Source organism: Carassius gibelio, chromosome B13 (assembly GCF_023724105.1).
Source record: "Carassius gibelio isolate Cgi1373 ecotype wild population from Czech Republic chromosome B13, carGib1.2-hapl.c, whole genome shotgun sequence".
NCBI classification, from domain to species: domain Eukaryota; kingdom Metazoa; phylum Chordata; class Actinopteri; order Cypriniformes; family Cyprinidae; genus Carassius; species Carassius gibelio.
Genome location: NC_068408.1, coordinates 11,753,156 through 11,765,239, shown reverse-complemented (window position 1 = coordinate 11,765,239; position 12,084 = coordinate 11,753,156). Strand labels below are relative to the sequence as shown.

Below are 12,084 nucleotides of genomic sequence, written 5' to 3'. Positions count from 1 at the left end.
TACAGCGCTGGCCACGGGGCCTTGTGTTTATTTGCCAGCGAACGCAACTGTAAATCAGCCTGCAGCGGCTAAATTGATAACCTTGAATGTAAGGTCTGATACCTTTAACAGCGTGTAATAGGCACACTGATGGGGTTCAGGCATTTGCAGAGGTCTGATTGGAGTGTAATTGGTCACAGTTCTTCTTTTCAGCACACACACACTTTCTCTGCTCCATCCTCACTGAGTTGTGCTGTTTATTGTTTTTGAAGATCACAGTTGTACTTGTAAGAAACTGAGAGGAGTGCCACAGTTACACTGGAGCAACTTTGTCAACATGAAAGATGGATGGGACGGCTGCTCCTCACCCACTACTGAAATGTCATCTGAGTGCTCAGTATCTTTCAGGGCCTCGTTGAGCGTGCGAGGAGATCACAGATTCGCGCTGAAGTGCTTTCCCGTTTTTCTCTCAGCCTGACACACTCCTCTTTGTCTGTCCATTTTTCAGAGACAAGAACTTTAATGGCTTCCAGGTAGAGAGAAAGAGGCAGCAGTCAAGATGAACTCGATTCCTTCGATGGACAGGCACATACAGCAGACCAATGACAGGCTGCTGTGCATCAAACAGGTGAGGAGAAAAGAACCACAGTGACACAATGACCGTCCGTCTGTCCGTCTGTCTGTTTATTGTTCCAGGGTCTCCCACTGCCTCTCTGATGGCGATCTGTAGTTTTCCATTAGCTTGGCTCATATCAGGTTGCCCAATATGGTTGGAGTCTGAACCCTGTTGTCCTCCTCGGCTGTTTTCCAAGCATCCCCTATTTTCCGGCGTTTGTTTTTGTGTTCATAAACACAGGCACACTACCTAGCTGTCCAAATGCAGATATTCCATAGGCTTCTTTTACTTTTAAATTGAACTAATTATGCTACTGCTTAAAAGTTTGATTTCTGAAGGATAATGTGACACTGAAGACTAATAATGGCTGCTAAAAATTCAGCTTTGTCATTTCAGTAAATAAAGAAAAGATTGTAATGATATTTATTGATAACCATATTACTGTTTTACTTTATTTCCTTTTTTTAAGAAATATAGCCTTTGTGACATTTCTTTCCAAAACATGAGAAAGTCTTACCAACACTAAATCTTGAATGGTAGAGTATAATGACTACAGGTTAACCCAAAACCTAACCCTGTTCCTAAATTTAAGACTTTTCCCCCTTTTGATTTATCAGATCAACTCACTGCTGAGTCACAGACTCATGCTTTTAAACAGTGTTTCTAAACCCTAAACCATACGAGTGGGTATCAGTGCATTTAAAACAAAGATTTGATTGATTTAAGAGCACTTCAGTTTGTGAAAACCACTTCAAATGTCCTCTTGTTTTAATATATCAAAGAGGACAATTGAAAAAGTAAAAAAAATGACAACTATAGCCAGACTTTCACACCAGTAGGTATGACCCAAGGCTATGTCTTGTGAATCTCGACTTGAATAATTGCAGTGTGCTGTGTAGGTGTGACATTTTGCATCTCTCGACAGATTTATGGAAATATTTGGCATGCCAACTTGTAGATTACAGACAGTTCAGCATTTTTCATGTCCACACAGATTTCCGCTAGGCTTTGCCGTCTCTGCATCAATTAAGCAAGTCTTAGCGCTAATAAGATCATGTCTACAGCATGTAAGAATCCTTTGAATTTCTGAGCCTGTTTAATTGGTTACAAATGACACTGTTTTGCATAGCAGATTGAGTCTGATTAACGCTAAAGACAAAACACAATCGATTTCTGCTCATTAATCATATTGATATGGCACATTTAGTGTGGTGAGAGTCGGCAGTTTAGCTGCCAGGACTTTTGTCCCAGTGAGCTCAATTTGAGCAGAGACTGTATTTAAATTTAAAAGTAAGCTTTATCATGTTATATCCACATAATATTTTAGTCCGTTTTTTTTTGCAGCAACAACAGTAATAATGTTTTGCACAGAACACAGTAGACAATTTTAAACTTCAGTATTAGAATGACCTCTAGTTTATATGGAAATGCCAGTACCTTGACAATTTCTAATTCTCTTGTTTGTGACATCAGTATGTCAAAAGCCTGATACTCTTTCAATCTAATAAGGGTGTTTCCTTTCCTCTCTGTCCCATTTCCCTCTTTTCATCATTCTGTCATCCTGTCACTCAATCATGCGCCTGCCTGTCATACAATCGATTCTTCCCCTCAACTTTACTCAGTTGGTTATAATGACAGTGGTGTAAAACATTATGTCCAATCCCATGACTTACACCCACATGAAGCCATCAGCATGTTGTGATTGTAATGTCGATCAAACGGACCATTTTCTCTCTTGCCTTCTTAGAATTTTTTTCTATCCTCATACTGCCAGACTCTTGCACTGCCATCTGACTTTCATTTACAGAGCCCTTCCTACAGACTTCCTCTGTTTTCCCATCGCGGGCTTCCTCACCAGCAGTTAAAGCCCGCACGCTGAGCAGTCGGCAGCCAATAGCTGTCAATCACACTAAATGAGATCCTCTTCTGTCTGAGAGGAGCAGACTGACATCACAATCAACTCGAGTCGAAGTGGTGCATTGAACCGAATCACAGGTTCACCCACATCAGTTCTTCCTACACATTTTTGTTCATTTTAACTGTATATTAAACAAAACAATTCAGTGGAGTAATATTAAGAACAGTAAGTAAAATTGTGGCGTCTGAACTTAGTGTCCCCATTTTCTTTTTCCTATTTGTTGAGCTTCAATTTATTCTGCAAAGTAAAACTAAAACTCTCATCATTCACAGTGTTTACCTTTGAACGCATGGTAAACGTTCGGATGATCAGAGCAATTCTCTTGGCTCATTCTCCATCAAAAGCATGAGGAGGAATTTAATGATTAGAAATAATAAGTGAAACATGGCACAGCGACTCTGTTTAATTAGACAGTCTTTCTTTTCTTTTTTCTCCTTAAGAAGAAATTATCATTCACATGGAACATGAATACAAATTTGCTGAATAGTATTCTGATACTGGAGGAGGCGGTTACTCGTGGTCCATGTCCCGTGTAGGACTGATGAAATGAGCTCGTGCTCAGGGATTTCCTACGACAGATTAGCTGATGAGAGAAATTGGCCTTAAGATTTCAAGATCCTGACCTTCTTTTTTTGGTCTTTTGTCTGAGTGAAGTATTGAATGCGGTCTGAATAATTAGAAGACTCCTTTCCATAAAATTTCCTAATTTGAGTTATATTTTCTTAATTTAGGAATTAAAAATGCTGTCAATTTAGTCATATTCTATACTTTTTATCATATTTTTAATACTATTGATCACGTTTCCTGCACCAGATACAATAATATATTTTTTATAAAATAATTAAAAATTATTTAAATGTTATAAATATGCATTTATATAAAATAGGCCTAGAAATACATAAACTTAACATATTCCAGTTTTTCCATGTATATGTGTGTGTGTAGATATTCTTATGGTTGTGACATATGATACATTTTTTGCAGTTTAGTTCCTAAAACTGGACTGGGAGGACATCAAAAAAAAAAAAAAAGAGCAAGAAAATCATATTTTCCATTATCATCGAGTGTAATACAGTGAAATTGTAGAATAGATGATCAGAAGTGCACATGTCCAGGCCTGGTCAAGCAACATGACTTTAATGCCTCTGGAGTGACTGATCGCAGCACACAGAGCTGCCCTGAGGTGGAGAGGTTCTGTTTGGACACCACATGCTTAGCAGGGGAAAGGTGGAGTGCTGAGATTTGGCTGCTGTTGCCTTCACACCTGTGTTACGATCCTGCCAAAAACCCTTCACTGCTGACACACGGCTCCCAGTGCCCACCATCACAACAGCGAGCTTTCCATCCCCTCCTCTCTTTCCTGATAATCGTGTGGTAAGAGCCAGAGACCAGAATGTCTGGCTTAAACAAAGAATTGCCTCCCTCAAAATGGAGATTCTTTTCCACCAGCTTTTTGCGGTGAGAGGGAGAACATTTTCTACCCGCATATCCCTTATGCTGTGCTGGATTTACTCAGCGGGGTTCTGCGGCACTAGACATTGGCTCTTTGTCAGATGAGCTCTTTGTCAACACACACACACCAAATTCGCTCATTCAAATGGCGACCTCTGCCGCCCTCGGAAGACAATGCCGCTTCCTCGCTGTGAGCTGGGGAAGAGGAGGTGTCCGTCGGAGTATAATGGTCTTCAAAGTGCACAGTCTCCTCCTCGGAGTGGCCAAACAGCGCCGGAGCATTAAACGTGCAAACGCTCTGAAGAGGGTGTACAGATTGCTCGTTTGTTTAAATTTCTTGTCATGTCTTGTGCGCCACTGGTCGCTAGAGAGTTTGGGTCCTGAGGGGAGGATAAACAACCTCGCTGCTCAATAAATAAATAAAAAAAATCATAGGGAAAAGAGAATAAGCCTCTTCTCATTCAATTCTGCCACAAAGCCCCCCCTCTTGTGCTCGCCTTATTGGCTGGCTCTGCTTGACTATTGCTTTCAGACGTGCAGATCTATTACATCTTAGTGGACAAAAGATGATGAAGAGTCTGGATTAGGACGCACTGCGGTGTATGAGGAGGCCTTGAAGCACACTGAGCTCTTTGTCAGGAGGGTGGATCTGTCCCAGAATGCACAGCTGCGTTCAGACCAGGAGGCCTTGGGTTACCGGCTGGGTTCTTGCAGAGCTGTGCAGATGCACCGAGTCAAAGGGCAGGAGGAGTTGGAGCACTCGGCTGACTGAAAACAATATCCACTTTAAGATCCAAATACCACCCCTTGTTGAATACTGGTTGTCAATATGCCATAAAATGTATAAGGAATATGGTATATGATTCAGAAAGGAGCAGAATTGGATTACTGAATAGTTATTTTGGTTCACATGCTCTAAAAAGTTGTTAAATATTATATTCATTAAATATTTTCAGCAGGTTTTCAAGTGCTTCTGTCCGTTTAAAGAAATATGAAATATTCTAGAGTAGAATAAAGTCTAAATTATAAAAAAAATTACATAAATTTAGCATAAATTTTGTCCCTCAGCAGGTAATTAAGAACACAAACGTTTCAGAGTTTTTAAATGCAGTCTTAATATAAATATATTAGTAAAGTAATAGTTGTAAAATTATGATGTTCAATTTTATTTTATTAAATATCAAGTTGTATATCAAAAATGAATTTCCTGTATGATCTTTCTTCTGTGGAACTTATTCTAGAAAATATTTTAAAATTTTGGTATATTATAAAATAATATATAATATAAAATACAATATAAAAGATATTTTTCTCCATTTTTTAAGTTTTCTAAACCATCATTTAGTGGGATTATTTTTTAGGTGGATAAACATTTTATCTTGAATCCCTGTATGTGAAGTTTTAGTATGATTAGAGTATTATGATTTTTATGTGATATTTATGTGATGATAACATCTCATGTTGAAGTATCATGGTCATGTTTTCACAACAGTGTTGAATATTGAATATTTTCAGTGTTTATTTTTGTTCCAAAAATTATGTTTTTAAATATTGATTTACCCTCTAGATTTTAATGTTGTAATATTTGTGATGTCTTCTGTTCGAACAGCACTTACAGAATCCGGCCAATTTCCAGACAGCGGCGACGGAGCTACTGGACTGGTGTGGAGACCCACGAGCCTTCCAGCGGCCATTTGAGCAAAGCCTTATGGGATGCTTGACGGTAAGACAGCAGCTGCTGAAGTCTTGTCCTCATGTCAGGGGCCGGTGACGAAGGTTAAAGCAACAGTCACGCTTCACGTGTCCCTCTGCCCACCCACTGATCTCTCTCTCTCTGTTTCTCTTCTTCCCTCCTGTAACCTCTGCCTGAAGCTAGTTTTTAAGGTTTTTTTTTTTTAGGAAAATACCTTCTCCTATCTCACCATGCAGAATCAGGTCTAATTAAACCATTAGTAAGCTAAACTTTTCACATTTAGTTCTGTTTATTGGTGCTAGTGGTGCGGAACATACAGTAGGACACTCGCCCCACATTCTCCATGACTATCATTGATTATGGCATATTGCCAGCGTTTAGAACCTTCAGTCTGATTCAGGTCTCCAGTCCAGGTGCTTTTCGTGGGCATACAGACATTTCCCATTGATTTCCACTGGACTTATTTCATCCCCCACTCCCACTCTGTGATCTGAATTCCTCATGTATTGATTTACTAGGAGGCTCTCAGAATATGCTTGTTCTAGCCAGACTTGCATCAGTTGTCTTTGCTGAGATTTTTACATTTTTTTCTTTCAAAAATTGGCACTTGTCCCGATCAGTGCTTCTCAACCGGGGGCCACAGTAAGCCTTCAAATAATTGCATTTATTAGACTTAATTAAAAAGCCAAACATTAGACTGATATCATATTTTTGAAGCACCAGAAGTAAATATACAGTCAGCTTAGATACGAGGACCTCCAAATATTGTCTTTCAAGTTTGTAAAACGCTGTCCTGAGATTTCTATGCCATGTTGTAGTATAAATAGTGTAAGAAATGTGGTTACACTGAAAAGTGCACTTTAAATACCCGGATAATGCACTTAATTGAGCAAAAGTAAATAAAAGTGTGGGATGTCTTCATGCACTCTGTTGCAGCTTTTCTTGCTTTTTAATGAATTATTAACATGGGTGGACATGGGTCTCTGCAGCAGCCGAGCTACTGTCTTTGAGATGAATGGGAATGTTAACGGACAGCTTTCTCCAGGTATTCCAGACAACCTTGGTGCTGCTGCTGCACCGCTCTGACAGCCTGAGTTTGGTTCAGCCTCCCTCTCTGGAGTTGGTGTCCTGTGTACATGACAGTGTGTCCCTAGACACCGTCTTCACACCACACGCGTTCACTCCAAACGGATGCACAGTATGTTTGTGCTCTGTATATTCTAATTAATTTGTCTGATGCGTTGCGGGTCCCTCAGAGAGCAGCGGAGAGGTTCTTCTCCCCACAGGTGAGGATGGTGGAGAGATGAAAGAACTGGGGAGATAAGAATGTTGGCTGACAGATGTGGACATGTCTTACACATTCCCCCTCAGGCAGCAGGTAGCTCTCTGCTCTCCGCAGACCTGCATATGGAGCTGTTCTCCCATTGTCTCCCAGCTGCGCAATATCAGCACTCAGCCAAATGATAAATGACATCTCCAAACTGTCAGTAGCTTTAGCGATGACAACTTTCTCTGCTGTCCCACTGTCTTTTCTTGTAAACCCTGCATATCTGCAGTGTTATGGGCCTCACTCTGGAAAGAAATAAATGGCTTTTTTTTTTCTTGTCTATCACTGTTTGTGTGCCCCCAGCCCTTTAACAAAACTGTAACCGAGGAGATTTGCGTGGCTCAGTGATTCTGATATTTTTTTCTGTTGAATCACTTAATATTTTAGGCCTGCATTCTGAGAAGAGAGATTATGTGGAAACGGCTTATGAGAGGATGCATTTCTAAACGCCAGTGGAATCTATACCAGCCCTCGTGGCAGCAAGCCTGGCTGCTGCGTTTGGCAAGTGCAGCTGCAGAAGGGAAATTAAAGTCTGGCAAGAGCGCAGCGGCGCTGCCTGTCCAAACATCTAAAAAAAAAAAAAAACTGGAGGACAAAAACTGGGCTGGATTTTCAGTTTCATAGATGCCATTCTAGAATCCCGTTAAGCTGTTATTTGACCATTAAATCATGAATAGAGATCTGTCAGCACAGGTTTGATTTGTCGTTTTTGTTGCACCGTCTTGGTAGCAGATGTATGACAATTTATGATTAAGAAGAGTCACGTTTGCACCCCATGTGAACGCAAACTGCACGTCAAGCGCCGGGTGTTAAGAATTGAGAAGGTTAGTAAGTGGATAAATGCAGCGCACAGCTGCAGCAGTGTGATACATGAGTCATTAAAGATCATGTGCAGCCTCGTTCAGATTTTACAGCAGATATTACAAAAGGTTGAATGCCTCTCGTTTTATATTGGTTGTGTCTTTTTTGATGGATAGAATAATAGAGCGTGAAAGGGGAGACAAAATGAATTCTTTCAAATTGAATGTTATTCAGAGCAATTCAAACCCATAACTTTAAAATGAAAAATGGGTCTTTTAAACACTTTTTTTTTTTTTTTTTTTGTCAGCCTGTGGTCTAAAATATTTAAGCTTTCCTGTTGTATCATTTTAATGGAGAAGATTTCCAATAATTACTCACATTTTGTGATGTTCTAATCCCATATTACTTTTTTGTGGAATATAAATAAGACGTTTGGCAGAATTTTCCCACAGCTATTTTTCAGTAAATGGGGACCAGGGGCTGTAATGCTCCAAAAAAAGAAAATATGTTAAATAAAAAACGTTTTTATTTATTTATTCCTAAGGTTTTCTTGGTCCCTTACGCAAAGTTACTGCGTTAGTTGACTTGGAATATACCCCGCAGTTTCCATATGGATTGCTGTAATGGCACTTTTTGGTAGTAGTTTGTCATTTTTTAAGTTTGATAGCAAGTTGGTCACCACAGACTTTCATTGTAAGGAAAAGAGCAGCTTGAACATTCTGGTTAACTTCTCTTTTTGTGTTCTATGATAAAAGTCAGTCAGTGCAGGTTTAAAACAATGTGAGGGTGAGTAAATGACATGTTTGGGTGTTCAGTCCCTTTAAGAGATTCAGGTAAAGCCAGAGTTATGTAACATTGTCACCTACGATCTCCGTCTTACATGTGGCTTTAGGGTTTTATTTACACGCTTTTGAATTGTTTTGCGAAAGATCACAAGATGCTTTGAAAGAAGCTGGAGCTGCGAGTTCAAGGGGCCAAGTGCGGGCTGTGGTCTCTGTGGATCAGGGTATTCAGAGAACAAACACAGACGTCTGCACACCAGTCACACACATCTCTGGGGAAAGCTCATCAATCGTGCCCTGCAAATATCAACATGATCTTAACACTATTCTGCATCAGTGGAGGTGGCTGTTTTATCTTTGAATGCATTATTCATGCACATATATAAATATTTGACATGATTGCACTAAAAAAGGGAAATTGCTCTTTTATGAGTAGTTTTTGGAGAGATATTTGGTGTACAAGGAAGAGGGGGTGGTAGCCGGGTTATGCGAGTGTACCGCTGGTTCTTGCTTCTCTCATGGGAGTCTGGGGTAGAATTTCAAGGAAGCTTAATTGCACGTAGCTCATGTAGACTATTGAAAAATTCAATAGCCTTAATGCTAAAGAGTGTGTTTAGAACATTTCAGCTTGATTTTTCTTCAGTCTTTTAGTGGAGAACTCTGTTTGCACCTCTCCTATGAATGCGAATAATGGACACGCACATGCAGATGAAGCACAGCATGAGTACAAAAAGACCCATTTTAATGCTCATATGGTCTCTTTCCGCAGGTTGTAAGTCGTGTGGCAGCGCAGCAGGGTTTTGACTTGGACCTCGGCTATCGGCTCCTGGCCGTGTGTGCGGCCAACCGCGACAAGTTCACCCCTAAGTCGGCAGGTGAGAAGCGCTTCTCTCATTGCGATGTTTCTTCTCACTCATCATTGCTACAGACACTCTGCCTGTAATGAATCCACATTTCTCATTTAGCGATGTGACAGGAAATCTTTTAATTGCGGCATTATGCAATCATAGCGCATGGCCATGCATTAGCATGCTTTCACTTTCCTTTGTCCAACACTCACTCATCTCCTTAAGACGATTTAACTTGCCGAGGTTGTCTTTTCCTGACAATTTTACACATGGAGCTCTCGGCGTGCCAGAAGCACCCCCGAATAATGCATTGATAAGCCGCCAGAGTTCACTTTCCAAGAATCATCCATCAGCAGAGCAGCATTGCTTTGTAATCAGCTCTGTTTGAAATCCTGACCTTCTCAGCCAAAGCTGAGTGTCCTGTTCTTGTACATTTGTCAAAGTGAATTGCGGACGGGCATCGGCCAAACAGAGATAGATGGCCCGCAAGCGCCGGGGTTGAGGTGTGTGAGTGTACTTCATTTGAGAAAGGCCTGACATGGCTCGCTGTGGAGAATGAAGATAAACTGTCCATTTGAATCACGGTTACTGTGGGACACCTTGGGCTTCCAGAAACATTTTTTTTGTTCATATTTCTCTTTTTAGATCACTGCAAAAATAATTTTTCTTAATTAATATTTTTGTCTTTATATACTTTAAAACATTAGTATTTATAAACTGTTGGTAGTTTTAATTTTTAGTTTTAGTATGTGTTGCTTTTGTTATTGTCTTTTTTATTCGTTTTTGGGTTTATTTCTTTTTTTCAGTTGTAATTAGTTTTAAAAAAAATGCAGTTAGTCACCAAAACAACATTTTATTTTATTTTATTTTATTTTATTTTATTAGTTAACAAAACAGTGATTATTTATAATTTACAATAACATGCTTTTATTTATTTATTTTACTTTTTAAGTTAATTCCAGTAATTAAACTTGTTTTAAGGATTTAAAAAAAAGAGACAAAAATATTGATTAACAAATGTATTTTTTGCAGTAAACAACCGAGATAGTGGCAGTATGCTGTTAGTAAGGCTCCCATGACTTGTTGTTTGATAGCTGAAATATTTCTCCGTTTCATTGATATCTCCTATATTTCAAATCAAGCAGCGTTTATATCAGTGGTTGCATTTAGAGCAGCGGCTGATAAAGACATGGCTGGAAGCAGATATGACTCAGACTTCCTCTCTCTCAGTGCATCATGGGGGCATCCATCTTACCTCTATCATAAGGGCGTCTGCCACCCCAGACACACAGACGACAGTGGCAGGGCTCATAAACCCATCTTCCGTCCCTCTCATTTTCTGTCCTCCTTGATGCCACACACTCTTTCTCTCTTTATCTGTCTACATCCATCACGGAAACACACACAGAAAGAGCAAAAGGAAAAAAAAGAGAGAGAAGAGATATGCACGTCAGGTCAGGGATTTTAAGAGAAAGTGCAGCCCCAGCGAAAACCCAGTGACAGGCAGGATGGCGACAGAGGGGCGGCCACCCGACACCACACACAGGAGTTCAGTGTGTGTCTGGCGCGCTCAGAGCCTGAGAGAAGCGAGACACTCCCACATTACACGATCAATGCACAATCAGGCGGCTGCGGAGAGGCAGTCACTGCTGCAGGATGAATCCGTCATGTTTTTCTCTCTCTGTGATACACAATGCAGCTGACGATTGGCTGTGAGGATGGCCAAAACTCATCCACTTACACTTAGAATTACACTTCTATTTGCCTCTCGTAAAAGAATGTTAAGTACCTGCAATGGATAAATACCAGCTGATGTCTTGTAGGATATAGTAAAGTAATTCATATATTTATGCTTTGAGCTCTTGTTAATGTTACATTTCAACAGTTATAGTGTTATAAAATGCTCAATTGGATTCCTTTGTTGTTTGACATGCGATGTAGACAAATCTAACACATTTGCTTGAGGCATGTATTTTTCAATTCTAAATTTGATGAGCAGACATTTATCATTATTGCAAAACAGTTAATCAGTATATGTCTTGTTTTAGTTGGAAATGTTGAATATCAATAAAACAACATAAATTAGTAAAATGTTAAAAAAATAGTAAAAATAATTTGTGTGTGTATGTATATATATATATATATATATATATATATATATATATATATATATATATATATATATATATATATATATATATAATTAATTAATTAATGCTGAGTAATAAATAAAACATTTGTAATTAGATTTAAATAATACATTTATACAGTATAAAACAGGAGAAATTGAAAATGTGTAACATTTAATGTGAAAACATTAATTCTGTAAGACTAGTAATAATTATTATTATAAGGATATACTATTATATATTTTATTTTTTTATGAATATTATTATACAATTATCGTAAACATACTGATTAGAAAAGTGCATTGACAAAATGATATAATCAGTGCCGGAAGCACATTGTGCATTTTCACCAGCTGATCTTCAGGAATGTGAGATGCAGTGTGCGTGTGTGTGTGTGTGTGTGTGTGTGTGTGTGTAGATGAAGTCCAGTCTGCTGCTTTATGAGTGCTGACCTCTCTGTCAGCGGGATTATCCGGCAGTATTAATCTGTGATTATGGGAATTATCTGTCCACGGTGTGTTTGCATCTGTTTGTGTGTA

At 39.2% G+C, this 12,084-nt stretch overlaps 1 protein-coding gene across 6 annotated transcripts in view; it reads left to right on the top strand.

Annotated features, from left to right (window-relative positions):
• LOC127970778 (zinc finger MIZ domain-containing protein 1) overlaps nucleotides 1-12,084 on the top strand; it is a 135,817-nt gene that overhangs the window by 96,688 nt on the left and 27,045 nt on the right. For all 6 annotated transcript variants that reach the window (XM_052573507.1, XM_052573505.1, XM_052573509.1 and 3 more), the window contains 3 exons: nucleotides 488-607; nucleotides 5,575-5,688; nucleotides 9,338-9,443. In XM_052573507.1, the coding sequence (XP_052429467.1) occupies nucleotides 539-607; nucleotides 5,575-5,688; nucleotides 9,338-9,443 (289 nt within the window). In that variant the 5' untranslated portion in view covers nucleotides 488-538. The remainder of the gene's footprint in view (nucleotides 1-487; nucleotides 608-5,574; nucleotides 5,689-9,337; nucleotides 9,444-12,084) is intronic.